Source organism: Bubalus bubalis, chromosome 6 (assembly GCF_019923935.1).
Source record: "Bubalus bubalis isolate 160015118507 breed Murrah chromosome 6, NDDB_SH_1, whole genome shotgun sequence".
In the NCBI taxonomy this organism is placed as follows: Eukaryota; Metazoa; Chordata; class Mammalia; order Artiodactyla; family Bovidae; genus Bubalus; species Bubalus bubalis.
In genome coordinates this window covers 58,055,402-58,079,254 of record NC_059162.1, presented here as the reverse complement: position 1 = coordinate 58,079,254, position 23,853 = coordinate 58,055,402, and the positions used below count along the sequence as shown (strand labels likewise).

General features: G+C 38.1%; 1 protein-coding gene across 6 annotated transcripts in view; it reads right to left on the bottom strand.

Moving 5' to 3' along the window:
* COL24A1 (collagen type XXIV alpha 1 chain) overlaps positions 1-23,853 on the bottom strand; it is a 397,241-nt gene that overhangs the window by 12,369 nt on the left and 361,019 nt on the right. For all 6 annotated transcript variants that reach the window (XM_044944759.2, XM_044944764.2, XM_044944763.2 and 3 more), the window contains 4 exons: positions 23,272-23,307; positions 7,073-7,108; positions 6,942-6,968; positions 483-548 (listed from right to left, as the gene is read on the bottom strand). In XM_044944759.2, coding sequence (XP_044800694.1) covers positions 483-548; positions 6,942-6,968; positions 7,073-7,108; positions 23,272-23,307 — 165 coding nt within the window. The remainder of the gene's footprint in view (positions 1-482; positions 549-6,941; positions 6,969-7,072; positions 7,109-23,271; positions 23,308-23,853) is intronic.

The following is a 23,853-nucleotide window of genomic DNA, read 5'->3' as shown; positions in this document are numbered from 1 at the left end:
AGAACAGTTTATATTTAACTATAAGCATTTGTTAATCTTGATCCTAACAAGAGGTTAAATTCACACTTAAAGTCTACTTTTCAAGCTGACATAAAACTTAACAATTACTATCCCTACAGCATAATTAAAAAAAAAAACCTATATATAAGGAATAAATAGAGCTTAAGAAAAATGAATAGTGGTGATAGATAGATGCCATTTTAAGAAATGACTAACTTCATTTAACTATTTTCTTCTGCAATACCAAATTCTTATTTTGAAAATCCTTTGACAATATTTTTGTTTTAAATGTTTTCCTTAAAAATCTTATGCATGTATTTCTGTTTATTAAAACTGTTTTCTTTGTCCTTAAAAATGGTTTCATTACTTTTAATCTCTTGTAAATACAGGCCTTGAGATAAAGTCACATTTTGGCCTCTGAAAAAATATTTGTTTAATTTGTAGATTGAGTGTGCCAATGTAAATAAAGGCAGATATATTACCTCCATCTGTAGGGCAGTATGTGATTCAATTAAGGCTTGAATAGCAGCATTGATATCCATTTGTTTCTGTGTAAAACAAAACCATTTGAGATTAGCAATAAGATCAACACTGAGTGCTCTAAAGGCTATAAATTCTGAAAGCACTGCTGTTAAAGCATACTAGACTTATTATCTGAAAGGGGTTTGTAACTCTTATGGTTAGACTGATCTCACAAATATTGCCTAGCTATCTGAAAGGACAATATGCTGCCTTCATCCAAATTTCAAAAGTCTCCTAATTAAAACAGGACCAAAGTCCCGAGTTCGCAAATGAAAAACTACTTGTCTCTACTGCCTGAAAACACACACAAAAGTTAATTACATGGAAGAAGAATGAAATATGATCCCCTCCGTTAATAAATTGTAAAGTGAAGAATAAATAACTGTAGTAATTTTTAACAGTTACATTCTTGGAAGAAAAATAGAATAAAATATTACTGTCCTGAGGTAGTCACCACATTAGTTTAATCTGATACTTCTGCGGTCTTAAAAACAATTTCTGAAGTTGGAAAATGTGTCATTAGTCCCAAAAGAAATAATACAACATGAATACAATCTCCTCCAGAATTTAATAAAAGATATTTTTAGAGAAAGACCCAGAATAACCATTAGTAAAAAGTCTTTTTGTATTTTAATTTTTAAAAAGCTTGGAAACTAAGAAGCATAAGTTGGGAGAAAATTTTGTGAAATGGCATATGTGTGAGCGAATCAAGCATCTGATTTCTTTCAGAATGATTGTACTGCTGAGATATCTTTTTACTTGCAAGTCCATATAATAGAAACTCTTTTCAACATCTCCCATAACTCATGGTTGATAATTTGGAAAACTATTTAAAATGATGGGACAATCAACAAAATATACTCATCCTTGCCTCAACATGTGGTTTTCATGTTGGAAAATATTTGACTCATTCTGCATATGTATGCTGCCAAACACATATTGAGGATAAAATGGTAAGCAAATAATACAAAACAAAACAACCTTGCCCTTGTAGAGCTAAAGTTTAGAGGTCAATAAAGGCACCAATCACATAATCTAAAAAATAACACATTTACAAATTGGGATATGTGCTATTAAAGAAAAGTGCATGGACCTATAAGATAAATAATGGAGTCTTATTTAATCAAATTTGGAGGATATAAGAGACTTAGAAGGAATAGATCTGCATAGGCTTCCTGGAGGTAGTGATATTTGAACTGAGATCTGAAGAATAAATATGAATTGTTAGGAGAACAGGTGGGAGAGTTTTCTAGGCAGAGGTGCCAACACAAAGGCCTGGAGATAGAGAAGCATGGCCTACTCAAGAAGAAAGGCTTTAGCATTAAAAATTCTGTGCAAGTTAATTCTGACCATGTTTGTGAGAATTGGCAGATTTTGGACATGGGTCACAAAAAAATATTGGCACTAAATACGGGCAATTGAATTAAGTAGGAAACAACAGCCACCTTTATTTGTCATTAGAGCTTTGATCATAGAAAGACTAGCAATAAGCAGTTCTCAGGGTCTTCTGACTCAGGACCCTGTTGTACTTTTAAATAAATAAATATAAAGGGCTTTAAAGAACTTTTATTTATGTGAATTATAACTTTTGATATTTACCATAGTATGAATTAAAATATAAAATTTAAAACTGCATTAATTACCTTTAAATAAACCTACTACATGTTAATATAAATATTTTTAATGAAAAATTAACTTTTGAAAACTAAAAAATTTTTAAGAAGAGTGGCACTGTTATACTTATGTATTCTCCTTAATGTCTGAATTAACAGGAAATAGCTAGATTCTCACATTTGCTTCTATTTTCAATCTATTAAAATGTTATTTTAGCTGAACTATATGAAGAACTATATGAACTATATGAAGAAAATCTGGCCTTCAAGAAGATATGCTGTTGGCAAGAAAATATTTTAGTAGCCTTTTCAAATAATTGTGGATATTCTTCTTTGATATTATACCACAACTTGACAAGTGGGAGTTAATTAAGTGTGAAATGTGTGAAATGTGAAGTCTGAAAACTTACCTATAAATTTTATACTTGTATTAAAATCTATTAATCTATCAAACTTAAAAGATGGATTCTAAAAAAAATCATTTACCTACTTTGTTAAAAATCATGATTTTTAAAAAAATTCATGATTCAATTACTTGGAAAATGGTTAATGAAATAATGCAAAAGTTTCATTATGTTGTATCAAAAGATTACATTCATTAACATCATCACCAATCCCATCAGAAAAACATAACTATTGGGAAGTTGTCAAACTTGTAATAGATACAAGCTTTCAATTGTTACTGTTGCTTGAAAGCTTGAAATTTATTATTGGTATCAAGTTGTCAGTTCTTCTCCTTAAAATGACAGGCTCACTTAATTCATTTTCAAGAAAATATCTACCAAATACTCATGTTTAAACAACTGTCATTCTGACAAGTAAAAATGGTGTTCCATGAAAAAAGCAGATAGTTCAGCTTGCAACTGAATTCCACAAGCACTTTTGAGTCAACCACTGTACTTCAATGCAGCAGAACTGATCTATATGCTCTTCCATTTCATCACACAGAATATTTAAAAAATGTGTGCTAAAGATCAGAGACTTAGGAGACAGGAAAAATGGTGGAATAATGACTTCCCAGAATTCTCTCTTCTATAAAAGCAATGAGAAAACTGGAAAAAAGAATGTCAGAATGAAGTATTTCAGAATTACAGAAATTAACAAAATGTTGTAAATCTGGGGAGCATTCACTTCAGAAAAGTAGCTGAATTTTAGGAAGGGCAGTGAGCTCTGTAAAGCTTTAATTTGCCCTATTCCCATGCCTCTTTCCAGCTCTGTGGTAGCTTTGAAAACCAACAGCCTGCAATTGCAGTGAAAACAAGAAGCCTGGAAACCACAGGAGGGAGCAGAATGGGGCTGAGAGTTGCTTCAAAGCCTCCTTTCCAGTGAAATGTTGTTATTTGACCTGTCTGGTGGTTCCCTTAAAGACACCACTTGCAAGGCTGTCTTTATTTTACCTGACTCAGAGCTCACTCAGTGCAGAAAAGTCCCTCCTAAGGAACATTTTAAAAAATTTAGATGGAATAGTTTAACTTTGTAGCTGCTAGAAACATTAGAAAACAGTTGGGGCAAACAGGCAAAAATCAGGGAATAAGATGTCCTTAGAAATTCTGAAATGCTCTGGTGTGACATATTCCTGGAAATGCATAGGGCTGGGCACATGATCAGAAAAACACAAGAAGGTCCTAAGCTGTCTCCTCTGGCTCATCTTCAGGCTCTGTGAAAATATGCAGTTAAGACTTGGGTACAGTTGTCAGTTGCCTGGCTGAGAATTGAAGGGATGCTCCAACATGCTCACAGAGACCCTTGGCAAAAACTGGGAAACTAGTTCTGGCATTTAAGGAAACCTCTCTTCAACCCTTAGTTGACCACTAAACTAACTGAGTAGAGACTTTAGTGTTCCCATATGTCAAAGAACACAGACTTTATTAGGAAACATCACTAAATAACAAATACAACAAATAAAAACACTAAACACTAAGGTTGGGGTGAATAAGTTGACTTTCAGAGATGCTACTCTATATTACTTAAAATGTTCAGTTTTCAAGAAAAAGTGACAAGCCATGCTAAGTAACATTAAAATGTGACTCCTATACATGGGAAAAAATCAAGCAATCAATGGAAAATTGTCCCTGTGGAAGCGCACATGTTGAATGTAGTAGACAAAACTTTGATTAGCTATTTTAGATATATTCAAAGAACTAAGGGAAATCATGTCTACAGAACTAAAGCATGAAAAAATGTCTTACCAAATAAAAAATGTAAAGAGATAGAAATTATAGAAAAGAACCAAGTATAAATTTTGCAGTTGAAAATTAACAGTACCTGAAATCAAAATTTACTTGAGGGGCTCAACTGTAGATTTCAGTAGACAACAAAGAATCAGTGAGCTTGAAAACAGTTTATTGAGATTATCTTTAGAGGAGTAAAAAGAAAAATTAACTCAGAAAATGAATAGACTCATAGACCTACAGACACCATAAAACATACCAATGTATGCATGATAGGAGTCTCAGAAAAAAGGGGGCAGAAAGAATATTTCCAGAAATAATTGCTGAAAATGTCCCAAATTTGATGAAAAATATTAATCTCTGCATCAAAGAAGCTCAATGAATTCCCTTAGATATCTCATAATCAAACTGTTGAAAGCTAAAAATAGAGAATCTTGAATGCAGAGAGAAGAGACTCATCATATCCAAGGGATGGGATTTTTCATCAAAACCATAAAGGTGAGAAAGCAGTAGGATGACATATTTGGAGTGCTGAAAGAAAAGACTGTCAACCAAGAATTCTATATCCAGTAAAACTATCCTTCATGAAGAAGGAAAAATTAAGACATGCCCATATAAACAAAAGCTGAGGTAACTTATCACTAGCAAACCCTTCCTAGAAAAACAATAAAGGGAGTTCTTTGGACAGAAATAAAGGATACAAGACAGAAGTTTGAATCCACATGAAGAAATAAATATCACTGGTAAAGATAACTGTACTAGTAACTATGAAAGAGAGTATATATCCCAAACAATTTTGAAGAAGGACAACAAAGTTGGAGGTTTCATACTTCAATTTCAAAACTTACTACAAATTTAACAATAATCAAAGCAGTGTGGTACTGGCATACAGAGAGACACATAGACCAATGAAACAGAGTGCAGGAATAAACCCTTACACATATGGTTAAATAGTTTTTGAGAAAGGTGTCAAGGCCATTCCCTATAAAGAACAGTCTGTCAACAAATCGTACTGGGAAAATTTGGTATCCACATGAAACCCAATGAGGTTAGACTCTTAACTTATAAACAAAAATTAACTCAAAATGGGTCAGATAATTAAAGGTAAGAGCTAAAATTCTTAGAAAAAAATATATGGGCAATGCTTCATGATATTGGATTTGGCACTGATTTCTTGGAGATAAAACCAAAGCTAAGGTAACAACACAGTATATAGCACACATATTTTTTTCATTCAATACTCTTACTAATTCCTCAAAGTTACATATTTTTATCCACATTTTTCTCAGAGAAAAAATCTCTCATGAGTCCTAATTCATTTTGGCTGTATAGGAACACATATATTTTCCAAGTGAGAGAGGGAAATGGTGACCCCAAATCTGGCACTTTAATGTAAACATTTTCACAAAACACATTTAATTTACCAATGATGTATGATCTTTCTACAACTTGTTCTTTATTAGGAAGGTACCTATGATATATCAAAGTCATTATAAAGTGAGAAGACAACTGATCAGGGTTCTTCTAACCCATGCATTGTGATGATTGAGGAGTCAAGGAAGAACAGAGAAGTGGCGAGTAAAGATTTTTTTAAAAAAGACATTTGCAAAAAAAAAAAAAAAAAGACATTTGCACTGATGTTCATGCCAGGGAAGGTTTCAATCCCCATCAGACAGAAAGGGGGAATAATTAAAAAAAAAAATCTTAGAGAAACAGATCTCTTGTTTCCAAGGAGACAATCTTCCTGTGGCACTTTGCTTGAAAGTTTTTCCTTGTCCTGATGAAAAGCTGAAGGGAATGAAGAGTTCCTGACCTGCCAGGAGTGGATTGCAGTGATCCACCAGCCTGAAATTTCAAAGATCCAAAGCAGAGAAGCATGTAAGCAAGACTTGGAAGGCATGGGACTGGCCATTTGTCTGAACTGTGTAGCCATTAGTGAATCTTGGTTAGGCAGCAAATCAGACCAAAGACTGCTGCATTTGACCAGAATTCTGTAGAAATGGGGCATGGGTGAGGTTAAAGATAGGAGACCTCTTGTAAGAAGTGGGAAAACAAAGATATTACCAAGTAGGACAGTGGATACAACACATAACAGAAATCAATCTGAAACACTGAGGCCAGGAGATGATAGCTGATAATGAAGCAACAGAAGTATTGCCTCAAAGATAGGAGTAGCGAGTTCGGCGTTATAATAAATCACGAGCAAATACTGATACACGAGGAGTCCAAGGGCTTCCACAGCCACCAACCGCTGAGAAGGATTCATGTAAAGCTTAAAAACATGGAGAACTCTGGTTGGCAAAAAAGAATGTTTGAAGAAGGAGAGCTAGGATTCTGAAACAGGAAGAAATGGAGGGAGTTCTTATTTTGTGAGTACTAATTATGTCAGACATTGTGCTGAGCACTTTACTTATTTAAAACTCAAATCCATCCAAAAAAGTAGGAGAGACCATCCTATTTTATAGACAAAAAGTCTGAAGCCCATATTTAAAGTTCTATTAGAGTTGTGAAGACCCTATATCAGATTAACAAAAAGAACAGAGGTAGGCAAAAGGGATACCTTTAACAGAGAGTTAATAGAAGAAGCTTAAAAAAATTATACGAAGGTAAAATGAACAAAATCAAGAAGACTTACTCTTGGGCCTGGTGCTCCAGGTGGACCCTATAATACAAAAAAAAAAAAAAATTAAGTACTTAGTATATATCTCAAACCAAGCAGGCACATAAGCATCAATGGTAAACAGATATAAATGTAAATAAACTCACTGGAGGCCCTGGTTGACCTCTTGGTCCTTGGGGACCCTAGGAGAAATGGAGACAAAGCACAGTATGTATACATTATACTTTTGATTTGGTATAAACAAAACTACTAAGATTCAACTGTTATCATTGCCTTTTTGTACAAGGCAAGTGATAAGATTCAAAGTTATTTTAGTATTTTGAGGTTGTCCTGGGATTTATTTGGAAGGAATGATGCTAAAGCTGAAACTTCAGTACTTTGGCCACTTCATGCGAAGAGTTGACTCATTGGAAAAGACTCTGATGCTGGGAGGGATTGGGGGCAGGAGGAGAAGGGGATGACAGAGGATGAGATGGCTGGATGGCATCACCGACTCGATGGACATGAGTTTGAGTGAACTCCGGGAGTTGGTGATGGACAGGGAGGCCTGGCGTGCTGTGATTCATGGGGTCGAAAAGAGTTGGACATGACTGAGCGACTGAACTGAACTGAACTGAAGTTCTTGAATTCAGCTATCACCCACATTAATGAACAAGCTGTATATATAATCTCATGTTTTTTTGATATTACTAGAAACCAAATTTATTAATTTTAAACTGAAAAATGCAAAATTTAAAAATGTTAATTATAAGTATGTTTTCCTTGTTATTTCTATCTACCATTCACCTAATGGTAAAAGAAAGGAAACTTCAAGTCGTTCAGTCATGTCTGACTCTTTGCGACCCCATGGACTGTAGCCCACCAGGCTCATCTGTCAATGGAATTCTCCAGACAAGAATCCTGGCGTGCGTAGTCATTCCCTTCTCCAGGGGATCTTCCCAACCCAGGAATTGAACCTGGGTCTCCTGCATTGTAGGCAGATTCTTTACTGTCTGAGTCACTAGGGAAGTCCAGTATCCTTAGACATCTTTTCCTTCAACATCTAACTATAATTTGGTTACCCACTACTCTTGATTTGACCTCCAAATCTTTCCCAAATACTACTACTCCATCCTTATAATAAATGTCTTAGTTGAGTGCTGATCACACTATGGACTATGTTTGTGTCCCCTCCTACATTCATATACTGAAGCCCTAGTCTCCAATGTGATGATATTTAAAGATAGGGGTCTTTTGGAGCTAGTTAAATCATGTGGAGCCTCTATGAATTGCTGCTGCTGCTAAGTCGCTTCAGTCATGTCCGACTCTGTGTGACCCCAGAGATGACAGCCCACCAAGCTCCCCCATCCCTGGGATTCTCCAGGCAAGAACACTGGAGTGGGTTGCCATTTCCTTCTCCAATGCATGAAAGTGAAAAGTGAAAGTGAAGTCGCTTAGCAACCCCATGGACTGCAGCCCACCAGCCTCCTCTGTCCATGGGATTTTCCAGGCAAGAGTACTGGAGTGGGGTGCCATTGCCTTATCCACTATGAACTGCAGTGCCCTTATAAAGAGAGAAAATGGAGAGATGATCTTCTGCTACATGTGAGGTTGTAGTAAGAAGGCAACTATCTGCAAACCAGGTGGAGAACCCTCACTAGGCATTGAATCTGTTAGCACCTTGATCTTGGATTTCCCAGTCTCCGGAACAATAAAAAATAATGTTTGTTGTTTAAGCCATCTAGCACTCTTGCCTGGAAAATCCCATGGATGGAGGAGCCTGGTAGGCTGCAGTCCTTGGGGTCGCTAAGAGTTGGACATGACTGAGAGACTTCACTTTCACTTTTCACTTTCATGCACTGGAGAAGGAAATGGCAACCCACTCCAGTGTTCTTGCCTGGAGAATCCCAGGGACAGGGGAGCCTGGTGGGCTGCTATCTATGGGGTTGCACAGAGTCAGACACGACTGAAGTGATTCAGCAGCAGCAGCCCATGGCAATTAGTTATAGAAGCCCTAGCTAAGATCATGTGACTAGTTTGACTTCTTGACTTTTGCCTTTCTACTATGCTAACTACATTCTACTTATAAAATAGAAATCTAAATATATCATTGTTTAATTAAAATCATCTCATGGTTTTTTGCTGCTTAGTGAATGAAGTATAAATTTCTTATCAGTTAAATACAAAAGTATATGTTCTTAGTCAGTGTGCACCCCTGCCTTTTCAAGAACTTATTTTTTCTGGAGCTTATTTCCACTTACTCTTCTCAACATATCCTGTACTCCATCTATAACCAACTACTTGTGGATCTCTGAATCATCCAAGTTCTATCACACATGCATTCTTTTGCATGTACTATTTCAGGAATGCTCCTCCTTCCCTTTTCTATTTAATCCCCATTCCTCTTCCAATACTTGTTTAAAACTCTCTACCCACCTTGACACCTTCCTCCTCTTCAACTAACCACTTATGCATTCCTGTGGATCTTAAAAAGTGTCTTCAGTTCAGTTCAGTCGCTGAGTCCCACTCTTTGCAACCCCGTGAACCGCAGCACACTATGCCTCCCTGTCTATCACCAACTCCTGGAGTTTACCCAAACTCATGTCCATTGAGTCAGTAATGCCATCCAACCATCTTATCCTCTGTTGTCCCCTTCTCCTCCTGCCCTCAATCCTTCCCAACATCAGGGTCTTTTCAAATGAGTCAGCCTTCGCATTAGGTGGCCAAAAGGATTGGAGTTTCAGCTTCAACATCAGTTCTTCCAATGGACATCCAGGACTGATTTCCTTTAGGATAGACTGGTTGGATTTCCTTGCAGTTCAAGGGACTCTCAAGAGTCTTCTCCAATACCACAGTTCAAAAGCATCAATTCTTCTGTGCTCAGTTTTCTTTACAGTCCAACTCTCACATCCATACATGACTACTGGAAAAACCATAGCCTTGACTAGATGAACCTTTGTTGGCAAAGTAATGTCTCTGCTTTTTAATATGCTGTCTAGGTTGGTCAGAACTTTCCTTCCAAGGAGTAAGCGTCTTTTAATTTCATGGCCGCAATCACCATCTGCAGTGATTTTAAAAGTGTCTTAGCCACTCTTTAATTTTCTAGAACAGGAACAGTGCCTGATACACAGTAGGTGTTCAAAGATTGTTAACAAATGAATGATGTTAAAATTAACTAGTATTAGTTTAGAAATTAAAAATAGTTAAACATTTAACTATTCTATTTTCTAAACTAATATAGTTTGGTATATAGTAAAATATGAAAAGTTATGCTGACATTTTTTAAAATGAACAATAGTAATCACTGTTAAGAATTCTCAAAATTTAACTTACTCGATGGTCAACTGAACGTTAAAACTACATTGATTCAAATTCAGATTATGGATAAAAGGTGACAAAGCAAAATTTATCCTCATCTGAGTTTTGGATAATCTTGATGCTATGCTTGGTTAAGTATGTTTTATGCCAAAGCTGCCGATTCTAAATATACTGTGACAAGAAGAACAAACAACACATAGTAACTTGAAAAGGATAGAGTACTCCAACACCACGTCTGTTGGACATTTCTTAGTTTGCATGGTTTATGATTATAATTTAAAGCAGAAAATGCATAAAACTTTTGCCCCAGAAGCTGCATGATAAGTTAGAGAAATTTCATATTGGACATAGCCTTTTAAATATACAAAGGCTCAGAGTGAAACTGGCTGTGTAAGTTTCTCCATTTTGGATCAACATTGTAGAAATAAACTTTTTACCCTACTTAGCATATTTTTGGGAAAATTGCACTGAAGGTTTAGTACAAAATATCTATCTTATCTTTGAAAAAGCTTTTTGTCATAGAAAGAAGAAACTATTTTTACTGAGCTTGTTATCCAGAACGAGTCAGATCACCACAAATATGACAAAATGAAATAAATTCAAACTAAACAAGACAGGGCAGGACAACCCCAGTGAAATAAGTGCATAGAGTAAGGCCAAGTAAAACAAATTATTATTCCAACAATAAAATATTTATTAGTTTTTTTCGTTCTTTTACCAACCCACTACTAAGGATAAGTGACTCACTTTTTCTAGATATTATATAAACAAGCATGTAAAGAAGGTTATCATACAGTTTATAATAAAACTACAACTGTCTATGTTAATTTCCTATAAGAGAAACCAAATTAATGTGAATAATTATGGACGTTATTTGGCTATAGTGAAAGCACTACCTTTGAAAATAAATTTGCTCTCCATTTAATCCCACAAGCTGGAAGCAAGATTGCCGGGAGAAATATCAATAACCTCAGATATGCAGATGACACCACCCCTATGGCAGAAAGTGAGGAAGAACTAAAGAGCCTCTTGATGAAAGTGAAAGTGGAGAGTGAAAAGTTGGCTTAAAGATCAACATTCAGAAAACGAAGATCATGGCATCCAGTCCCATCACTTCATGGCAAATAGATGGGGAAACAGTGGACACAGTGGCTGACTTTATTTTCCTGGGCTCCAAAATCACTGCAGATGGTGATTGAAGCCATGAAATTAAAAGATGCTTGCTCCTTGGAAGGACAGTTATGACCAACCTAGACAGCATATTAAAAAGCAGAGACATTACTTTGCCAACAAAGGTCCGTCTAGTCAAGGCTATGGTTTTTCCAGTGGTCATGTATGGATGTGAGAGTTGGACTATAAAGAAGGCTGAGTGCTGAGGGATTGATGCTTTTGAACTGTGGTGTTAGAGAAGACTCTTGAGAGTTCCTTGGACTGCAAGGAGATCCAACCAGTCCATCCTAAAGGAGATCAGTCCTGGGTGTTCACTGGAGGGACTGAGGTTGAAGCTAAAACTCCAATACTTTGGCCACCTGATGAGAAGAGCTGATTCATTTGAAAAGACCCTGTTGCTGGGAAAGATTGAGGGCAGGAGGAGAAGGGGATGACAGAGGATGAGATGGCTGGATGGCATCACTGACTCAACGGACATGGGTTTGGGTGGACTCCGGGAGTTGGTGATGGACAGGGAGGCATGGTGTGCTGCAGTTCATGGGGTCGAAAAGAGTCGGACACGACTGAGCGACTGAACTGAAATGATCCTTCAAAAGTAACATTCTTTTTCATTAAACTTGAAAAATACTGGTAAGTGTATGTCCTTAAACCTCGGCATGTTAGATTTTGCCTTTATGAAAATGCAGTCTTGATTTTGTTTCATGATCATCTTTCCTTTAGGCTGACCTAGGTAGAGAGAGCTTCCCTGTCATCATTTAAATACAGAAACCTGACTGATAGGATGTTTAGCAGCATCAGTGGTCTCCATACAATAGACGCCACTTGGAACTCTCTCTTTTCTGCAGTGTGACAAAATGTCTCCACACATTGCCAAATGTCTCATGGGTAGGGGTGCATTGTGGCTCCTGGTTGAGAACCACTGGTTTAGTGGGTTTAATTAGGAGTTTAGAAATATTAAATAAGACTATTAGACAGCTGGAGAAGGAAATGGCAACCTACTTCAGTATTCTTGCCTGGGAAATCCTATGGACAGAGGAGCGTAGTGGGCTACTGTCTGTGGAGTTGCAAAAGAGTTGGACAGGACTTAGCGACTAAACAACAACAACTATTAGACAGCAATGTAATTAAGATGGAATGAGTGAATTATAATACACAGCAGAAAAACTGCATATCAGGAATCCATTCATATGGAATCTGTATGTGGGTGGCCAGGCTACTCTTAATGTAGGTGGGAAGTGTGTACATACCATTTTCCTTACGCAAGCTGCCCCTGACCCTTATTTTCTGAGAGGTACTATGATTAATAGAAAAGCATGGGATTTGGGAGAACTGAGCTCTGGTCTTATCTCCGTACCTAATTAACTGTATGCTCTTGAGGGAGTGGTTGTACATTTGGATCTAGAATATCTCAACTGTAACATAACAGGTTTGGTAAAGATAATTTCCAAGATTCGCTTTAGAATTGTGATTTTTCAAGCCTTTTATCAATTTTATTCTTAATGTTTTGTATCTGGAGAAAGAAGGTCACATATGTATACAAATTGGGAACTTTAATTTTGACATCTGTATGAATGTAAGGAGAGTGTGAACTTGAATTAAAAGAGTTTGATAATTTTTCATTTGATTAAATTATACATTCTGTGAATTTTAATAAGAATCATATACATATATGCTTCAAATATCAGGCAGGTTTGGCCTTGGAATACAAAATGAAGCAGGACAAAGGCTAACAGAGTTTTGCCAAGAGAACGCACTGGTCATGGCAAACATCTTCTTCCAACAACACAAGAGAAGATTATACACATGGACATCAAAAGATGGTCAATACAGAAATCAGACTGTATTATGTTCTTTGCAGCCGAAGATGGAGAAGTCTATATAGTCAACCAAAACAAGACCAGGAGCTGACTGTGGCTCAGACCATGAACTCCTTATTGCCAAATTCAGACTTAAATTGAAAAAAGTAGGGAAAACCACTAGAACATTCAGGTATGACCTAAATCAAATCCCTTATGACTATACAGTGGAAGTAACAGAGTCAAGGGATTAGATCTGATACAGAGTGCCTGAAGAACTATGGATGGAGGTTCGTAACACTGTACAGTAGGCAGTGATTGCAGCCATCCCCAAGAAGTAGTAATGCAAAAAGGGAAAACAGTTAAATGAAGAGGCCTTACAAATAGCTGAGAAGAGAAGCAAAAGGCAAAGAAAAAAAATGAAAGATATAGTGATCTGAACACAGAGTTGCAAAGAACAGGAGAGATAAGAAAACTTTCCTAAGCGATCAATGCAAAGAAATAGAGGAAAACAATAGGACAGGAAAGACTAGGGATCTCTTCAAGAAAATTAGAGATACCAAGGGAACATGTCATGCAAAGATGGGCACAATAAAGGACAGAAATGGTATGGACTTAACACAAGCAGAAGATATTAAGAAGAGGTGGCAAGAATACACAGAGAATATACAAAAGAGATCCTAATGACCCAGATAACTACGATGGTGTGGTCACTCACCTAGAGCCAGACATCCTGAAGCGTGAAGTCAAGTGGGCCTTAGGAAGCATCATTGCAGAAAAAAGCTAGTGGAAGTGATGGAATTCCAGCTGAGCTACTTCAAATCCTAAAATATGATGCTGTGAAAGTGCTGTACTCAATATGCCAGCAAATATGGAAAACTCAGCAGTGGCCACCGGACTGGAAAAAGTCAGTTTTCATACCAATCCCAAAGAAAGACAACACCAAAGAATGCTCAAACTACCGCACAGTTGCACTCATCTCCCACTCTAGCAAAGTAATGCTCAAAATCCTCCAAGTTAGGCTTCAACAGTATATGAACCCTGAACTGAGAACTTGCAGATATTCAAGTTGGATTTAGGAAAGGCAGAGGAACCAGAGATCAAATTGCCAATATCTGTTGGATCACAGAAAAGGCAAGACAATTCCAGAAAAACATCTCACTTCTGCTTCATTGACTATGCTAAAGTCTTTGACTGTGTGGATCACAACAAACTGGAAGAGATGAGAATACCAGACCACTTTATCTGCCTCTTGAGAAGCCTGTATGTAGGTCAAAAAGCAACAGTTAAAAACAGACATGGAATAATGGACTGGTTCAAAACTGGGAAAGGAATATGTCAAGGCTGTATATTGTCACCCTGCTTATTTAACTTATATGCAGAGTACATCATGCGAAATGCTGGGCTGGATGAAGCACAAGCTGGAATCAAGAGTGCCGGGAGAAATAGCAATAACATCAGATATGCAGATAACTCCACTCTTACAGCAGAAAGTGATAAGAAATTAAAGAGCCTCTTGATGAAGGTGAAAGAGGACAGTGAAAAAGCTGGCTTAAAACTCAACATTCAAAAAATGAAGATCATGGCATCTGGTCCCATCACTTCATGGCAAATACATGGGGAAACAATGGAAATAGTGACAGACTTTATTTTTGGGGGCTCCAAAATCACTACAGATGTTGACTGCAGCCATAAAATTAAAAGATGCTTGCTCCTTGGAAGAAAAGGTATGAAAAACCTAGACAACATATTAAAAAGCAGACATTTCTTTGCCAACAAAGGTCTGTACAGTCAAAGCTATGATTTTTCCAGTTGTCACGTATGGATGTGATATTGGACCATAAAGAAGGCTGAGTGCTGAAGAACTGATGCTTTTGAACTGTGGTGTTGGAGAAGATTCTTGAGAGTCCCATGGACTGCAAGGAGATCAAACCAGCCAATCCTGAAGGAAATCAATCCTGAATATTCATTGGAAGGACTGAACTGAAGCTTCAATATTTTGGCCACTTAATGTGAAGAGCCCACTTATTAGAAAAGACCCTGAGGCTGGGAAAGGTTGAAGGCAGGAGGAGAAGAGGGCAACAGATGAAGAGATAGTTGGATGGCATCACTGACTCAACGGACATGAGTTTGAGCAAGCCCTGGGAGCTGGTGATGGATGGGAAAGCATGGCATGCTGCAGTCCACGGGGTCACAAAGAGTTGGAGACCACCGTGCAACTGAAGGTCAACAATGCTCAAATTCTTAATTTTTTAATATTTAGGACATATTTCCCCCTAACTTATTTTTTTCCTTATAATGCTTAAAACATCCTCTTGTCTTTCAAACTGGGGGTAAGATAATTCTGCTAATCAAGAATTGTGAAACATTTAGATGTAATATTTGAAAAAGTGTTAATGAAACTCTCCAACATTTTACTAATTTTCATTAAACAATACAATATGAAAATGAAGCAGCTAATCTAAAAATTCATGCTGGATGCTTTTCATTTTTTTCTACTTCTGTGGCTTTAAGTCAAATGTTTCAGATTGTGATATTTCATCAAAATTATTTTCGGATGACTGACACTAGTATATTATTTCTAGTATGAGTTAAACTTTTAAAATAATTTATCCCAATATTTCCAGCAATCCTCTTTGCATTACTTACTTATCAAATATTACTCAATCATGTTCTAAATGTGCTTGAGGCTCTCATGAAAATCGAGATTTTTGTAAGCTTTCAAGATTAATTTGCTATTAACATGAGAGATCTAAAGTAGAGGGAGAGGAGGGAATTGTAGTGCTACCCACTAGGGAGTTTTCTCAGGATGTCATCAAACTCTGACTCAGTTTAGCATGTATTTATGAATCCAGGGACTTATTTTCAAAACAGTCCACAGGGAAACAGACATGGGACAAATATAGAATAGAAAAGTAAGTCTTTCATGTAAAGTGAAGTCGCTCAGTTGTATCCGACTCTTTGTGACCCTGTGGACTGTAGCCTACCAGGCTTCTCCATCCATGGGATTCTCCAGGCAAGAATACTGGAGTGGGGTGCCATTTCCTTCTCCAGGGGATCTTCCCGACCCAGGGATTGAACCTGGGTCTCCCACATCGCGAGCAGACGTTTTAACCTCTGAGCCACCAGGGAAGCCCCTAAATACAGTATTTCTGTATTCATGTAAAGGAATACAGAAATACTTATTTGGGATCATTACTAGAGTTATCAATGTTAAACTGTAGAAGATATAAAGCTTCCTAACCAGGAAATCCAAATTCACACTAACAGGTATACTTTTCATATGTTGTGTAATGAGCTCCCCACCTCTCTTTTAAGGCACTGAATCATGATTTGGTCTTGGTACAAGACTTGGTAAGAACAGCATAGCTTTATAAATTCTTATACCAGCTTAACTAAAAATAAGATTTATAAAACCAATAGACTGTTGTGATTCTGATCTTTGAACAAAAAGTGTCGTATTTGTCCCAATAAAACAGGTCTTGGTTAATTAAATTCATTCCCTAAGTGCTCCATGTACTAGTATTATTTCAGGCTGACCCCCTTGATGGTATTACATTCTGAAACACAGTAGCTCATTAGGAATCTTTAGAAAGTCAATTATTTAAACCATTCCCTTTAAGAAAACAAACCTATAGCATATACCGAAAAAGTCCTAAGGAGAGTATAAGAAATGTAACTAAGCTTTTCCATAGGATGAAAGCAGAAAAGGGTTTAATTAAAGGTTTTATGTATTAAGTTAATTGCAGATGGTCTCTAGGAATTAAAAGATTACTTTTATAAAGCTCCTTAAATCATAATGGAATCAAAGGAAAAGAGGTGATGAAAAGATATTTAATACCAGTTTATTCAACAATGAAAACAGAATAAACTAATTCTAATGTGCCAATTAACCCTATTTTTCAGCAGCTAATTTTACTACCTACACTGTGTCACCGTGTCCCCCGCTTTGGGACTGAGTTGATACTGTTTCTGAAGAGAACTATGGTAACCACAGGCTTGCTAGGTGGTGCTAGTGGTAAAGAATCTGCCCGCCAGTGCAGGAGATGTGGTTCAATTCCTGGGTTGGGAAGATCCCCTGGAGGAGGAAATGGCAACCCACTCCAGTATTCTTGCCTGGAGAATCCCACGGACAGAGGAGCCTGCCAGGCTACGATCCATAGGATCGAAAAGAGTTGGACATGACTGAAGCGACTTAGCACAGACACACGCATGGTAACCCACAGAGCAAAAGATATAAGAAGTATATTAATTCAGGAAATGTTACTTTAACCAGCTAGACCTGGAAGTACGTATTAACTTTTTAATTTTAGGGAATAGCATTTATTTATTTATCAGTTCATTTCTCAAATGCTATCTACTATGTGGTAGGTTTTATTCTGGACACTGATAACCAGTGTATCAAAGTTCTCTGCTCTCAAGAAGTTTATATTCTAGCAGAGGAGATAGAAAGTGAATACTTTCAAATAGCACTAACTGCTATCAATAAAACAAAACAGGAAAATTGTGAAAGAGAATGACCAAGAGTAACAAGACCACACGGCCATGGAAGGACAGACCTGAATAGTGAGATAAGAACCAGTCATTTAAAGAGCAGGTCAAAGAATTCTCTAGATAAAAAGCAAGCATGTTCCAAAGAACAGAGATAAGGTCAGTGGAATTGGTAAGGAGAAAGTGGTGCATCTTGAGCTCGGAGAGGCAAGTAGGGTCTAGTCCATGCAGGGCACTGTAAGCCACAGTAAGGAATTTAGATTTATTCTAGTACAAGGAAGAGTAACAAGGAGGTTTTAAAGAGGGGATTGATATAGTCTGATTTATGCTTTAATGTTATCACTCTAACTGCTATGTAGAGAATGTATTATAGTGAAGAAAAGTGGAGGGAGTGGAAAAAAGCCAGGAGTCCAGGGGAGACACTATGGAGATGTGGACAAGGGTGCCAGTGATGAAAATAAACTCAAAATGGATCAAAGATCTAAACGCAAGACCAGAAACTATACTGCCGGGAGCCGGCATATTGCATATTGAGTGCATATTGAATATTGAGTGCAGCACTTTCCACAGCATCATCTTTCAGGATCTGGAATAGCTCAACTGGAATTCTATCACTGCCGGGAGCCAGCGTGAGGAACTCCGCCCATGACAAAGGTCATGAGGAAGGAGGCTCGGCATACGCAAAGGCGGGATCGAGCCTCAGGAGTCCCCCTGGAAATTCTCGAGCATCTACCCCCCAAACCAGAGTCTGCCTACTTTCTGCTTTGTGCTTTCACCTACACCTCTGACTTTACAGGGGGCTGTCCCCCACTACCTCTCTCTGAAAAAAAGAGTTAGCTTACAGCTCCAGTTAATAATTCCTGGGTGTGACAGTGTTTCAACCTACAAACTCCTTTGGAAATCCTCTAGCCTGCCTGAATGGGTTTTTCCGGCCACATGTGATTGTTCAGAGCCTCCCAACTGTGAGAGGCAGGAGATGTTCTAAACTGCCTAAACACAGATTCCTTTGAGTAGTTAAAAGATTGATTAGAAATTGTATTGGTGAAGGGTTTTTCACTTGTTGGGCCAATGTTTGCTGCTAAGTCTCCATACTCCTTACCTACTGTGTCCTTGGCAGTGTATTGATTGATATAATGGGTGTATAGAAATGTAAAATGCAGCTTTGTCCAATGCTTTTTGGAAGGCTGGTGCCTGACTTTGGAATAATCACCTTTAGAGAAAAATAAGTTTCTTAAAATGTTAACAGGCCTCCGGGCCAGAAGATGATGTCAATCACCTAACTTTTGCATATGATAAGTTTGAAAGCCTGGCTTAGATTAGAACCAGGAACTGCTGTCCTTGCATGACTCCACCCCTTCCCCCATTATCCTCTATGCACGACTTAAGGTATAAAAACTACTTTGGAAAATAAAGTGCGGGCCTTGTTCACTGAAACTTGGTCTCCCCATGTCACGCTGTCTCCCAAATTCTAGCTGAGTCTCCATCTGGAGCGCGGAACCCACCATGCTTGCTAATTATGCCTGGGCTTCTAAGATCCGACCGGGGAGGCCTCAGTGTCTCCTCTCCTTCGGGAGAACGGAAGGACGCCTGCGGCCTATGTAAGTGGTGCAAACTTCTTGTCTTGAAGTTTTATTGGTCTCCCGCGTAAACCAAGCTACTCAGCCTCTTTTCTCCACTGAATTTTCCTACTGAGCTATCCTCATTCTATTACTCTTTGTATCCTTAATTAACGTGTAATTAAGCAGTTGTTTCCTGACCCTCGCCTATGCCGTCTCTCCTTCGAATACCCTGGATCAGCTGGGGCTGGACCCCGGCACTATACAACTCCTAGAGGAGAACATAGTCAGAACACTCTCCGACATAAATCACAGCAGGATCCTCTATGACCCACCTCCCAGAATATGGGAAATAAAAGCAAAAATAAACAAATGGGACCTAATTAAAATTAAAAGCTTCTGCACAACAAAGGAAACTATAAGCAAGGTGAAAAGACAGCCTTCAGAATGGGAGAAAATAATAGCAAATGAAGCAACTGACAATTAATCTGAAAAATATACAAGCAACTCCTGCAGCTCAATTCCAGAAAAATAAACGACCCAATCAAAAAATGGGCCAAAGAATTAAAGACATTTCTCCAAAGAAGACATACAGATGGCTAACATACACATAAAAAGATGCTCAACATCACTCATTATCAGAAAAATGCAAATCAAAATCACAATGAGGTACCATTTCACGCCAGTCAGAATGGCTGCGATCCAAAAGTCTACAAGCAATAAATGCTGGAGAGGATGTGGAGAAAAGGGAACCCTCTTACACTGTTGGTGGGAATGCAAACTAGTACAGCCACTATGGAGAACAGTGTGGAGATTCCTTAAAAAACTGGAAATAGACCTGCCTTATGATCCAGCAATCCCACTGCTGGGCATACACACTGAGGAAACCAGAAGGGAAAGAGACACGTGTACCCCAATGTTCATCGCAGCATTGTTTACAATAGCCAGGACAGGGAAGCAACCTAGATGTCCATCAGCAGATGAATGGATAAGAAAGCTGTGGTACATATACACAATGGAGTATTACTCAGCCATTAAAAAGAATACATTTGAATCAGTTTGAATGAGGTGGATAAAACTGGAGCCTATTATACAGAGTGAAGTAAGCCAGAAAGAAAAACACCAATACAGTATACTAACGCATATATATGGAATTTAGAAAGATGGTAATGATAACTCTGTATGTGAGACAGCAAAAGAGACACAGATGTATAGAACAGTCTTTTGGACTCTGTGGGAGAGGGAGAGGGTAGGATGATTTGGGAGAATGGCATTGAAACATGTACAATATCATATATTAAACGAAACCAAAAAAAAACACAAAAAACAGGGTGCTAGTGATGAAGTAGAAGGATTCTGAATAGAAATCTGATCTGACTGGAACTAACATGTGCTGTATGAGGGGCTTATTAATTTTCTTTTTGTTAGAATTGTAGACTGAGAGCTGGGAGTTTAAAGGTACGTATTCTAATTCCCTACCCAGTGCAGGAATACCAGTGCAGGAAACTCAAAGAGAGAGTCATTTGATTGCTTGTGACACACTCACTATTTCACAAAACTATCTTGTTTTAAAGCAGCTCAATATTATACTGAGCTGAAGTTCACTCCAGCATTCCATTCATTTAGTCAATCTATATCTGTCTTGTGATAATTACGTGCTGAGTATTATGACACACTGGGAATTAGATCGTATCAAATACACTTCATGCCCTCAGGGAACTCACTGTCTCTGAGAGAGCTAAACACAGACACTGAAAATTCAATAAATAAATCATTTAAATTTTATCCTCTAGGGTTACTCATTATACATATTCTTTCTTCCTTTCAAATATTTAAAATTCAAATATTGTATCTCCCCTCATCATTCTAGGGAGGGGAAATGTAATAAGCAGAACATGAAATAGATATTCCTGGTGGCTCAGATGGTAAAGCGTCTGCCTGCAATACGGGAGACCCAGGTTCTATCCCTGGGTTGGGAAGATCTCCTGGAGAAGGAAATGGCAACCCACTCCAGTATTCCTGCCTGGAGAATTCCAGGGACGGAGGAGCCTGGTAGGCTACAGTCCATGGGATTGCAAAGAGTCGGACACGACTGAGCGACTCCACTTCACTTCACTTCGTGTTAGGTTTTAAGGCAACAGGTTAAGGAAAGATACGGAATCTCAGGCAGGTACAGGCATTGCTGTTTTACATAGGGTTGGTCTGGAAGAGCCTCTCTGATAAGAGAACATTTAAGTAAGGACTGACGAACAGTTGCCAGGCATTGCAGTAGATCCTGGGGACTAGCTTTATGTCCATGGATGGCAACTGGGTGAGGCTAAAATCAGCAAATCTACCTTCAGCAAATTAAATTGCAACCTGAAAATGAGTAGGAACTACAGGGATAAAGAATTGGGCAAGACAAAGCAGGTGCAAAACCCAGGAAGTGAAGAGAGAGCACAAAGAACAAGGAGAGGGAATGACTGGGCTCCTAGTTACATCACTGATCTGAGAAAATCCTTCTCTGAATGTGCTTTAATTTCGTCCATGTTCCCCTTTGGGAATGACTGGTATCATTATCTGCTTTATTCTAGATGCCATATCTCTATTAGTGCAATCAGCGATTTCAGGCATAGTCCATTGAATTTGGACTATATATATAGGATAATCCATCAGAGCCACTGAATTTTTTTGCACATGAAATGCCTGTGACAATCACTGTCATAGGTACTCAAGGCATCCTACTCTTGGCAGAGCTTATGCTCTAACCACAGTAATAGGAGAGAATAGATCAGGGAGGCAGTTGGAGACAGGTATGGAAAATGGCCTCTCTGTCAAGCCTCCTTGCTTTTTCTTTCTCCTTTCCACTGCTCCTGGGGTATATAGCTTCACTGTGTACGAACACCCTTGCTTCCTGCTACAGTAAGTCTGCTGAGAAAATATAAGGGACAAATTAAATACATCTATTTTAATGCCCTTTGAGAATTCTTCAGCTATCTAAAAATCACATAAATTCCATTTTCCAGCAAACTAATAGAACTACAGTTTACTTAGTCTGAGCCCCAAGCATACCCCTATCTCAGCTGTCACTACATAATCTCATTACCTTATAAGCAAGGCTTTACTGCTATCTTCCAGTTTATTCCTATGTGCCTTCTGTACTTGGTTTCAATACCCCTTACTTCACTCCATGCCTGTCCTCTGTTTATGCTGCTGCTTTAATAAGTTCTGCTGTAAAAGTGGCCCCTTTACAAAGTATCTTCTTTAACTTGGAAGAACTGACATCCTAGAAAAGTAGGAAACAGTGCCAGTATAAGTCACTTAGTGTGAAAATGCTGTGTACCTTTTGCTCTCACCATTGTTTCCAGGTGGCTGAAATATATTGGGTTGAACAAAAAGTTCATTTCGGTTTTCCTGTCAGTTATGGAATTCCAGTACAATACAACTAATGAGCTGCTTCTGCTTTGCAGCCCTCTAGGGTTCTGACTGAATCTAGTGGCATATATCTAAAATCACTCAACAGTCCTCCTGTTCTGGCACCAGTGTAGAAAGCTTACACCTCCTCTCCTGATGCGTGACAAGGCATATATTCCATTTCACACAGTGATTTGGAAAGAATGTGACTGGCAGGTTCTTAAACATTGAAAGTGAAAGTGAAGTTGCTCAGTCGTGTCCAACTCTTTGTGACCCCATGGACTGTGGCCTATCAGGCTCCTCTGTCCATGGGATCTTCCAGGCAAGAGTGCTGGAGTGGATTGCCATTTCCTTCTCCAGGGGATCTTCCCGGCCCAGGAATCGAACCTGGGTCTCCCGCATTGTAGGCAGACGCTTTACCGTCTGAGGCACCAGGTGGGGGTATCTTAAACATTAGGGCTTACCAAGTGTCACTGCAATACACGATATAGGTTAGCTCTACTTCCTGAAAATTATAATTTTATTTTCACTCCACAAGTATCAGAGACATAATAATGAAAAAGTCAAAAGAAGTCCTTGGTTTCATGGAGCTTAAAACTTAGTGACAAGTGATACTATAACCACAAATTTAGATAAACTTACAGTTTCGCCTCTAAAGCCTTTTTCACCTCTGGGTCCCTGAAAGACAAAAGAAAATGTAGGTTTATTTTTTATCAAATGTACTTGAGGCTGTATACAGAAACATGATAATTAATAGGCTTTTTCCCCCCCTATCTAGCAAGACTTGTTTAGCTAAATTTACACAAATTCTAGTTTTCTTTTCTTATGTCAAGCGAAGCAAAACAAAAACAAATACACTGTATTGATTTCATCACATCTGTTTCGCTATTCCTAGTTTTACCTTAAAGTGAGATAATGTCATGCTACTTATTCAATTAAGTCAAAGCAGCTGATCTGGTAATCAAATGCAAAATAATTTAGAAAGGAAATTAACAGATTAAATTCTTCTAATATCTGTTTCCCTCAGCCTTTTAAAACCTTGCTTCCAGAGTGGTTTCCTCCTTCACTTTTATCCTCTTTTTTAAAATCTTCCTTCTGAGCTACATCCTACAAATTTTGAAATGTTGTATATACTTTCATTCAGTTCAAAATAGTTTCATACTTTCTTTGAGACACTTGGGTCCATGAATTGTTTATAAGTGTGAGGCTTAATTTTCAAGTGTT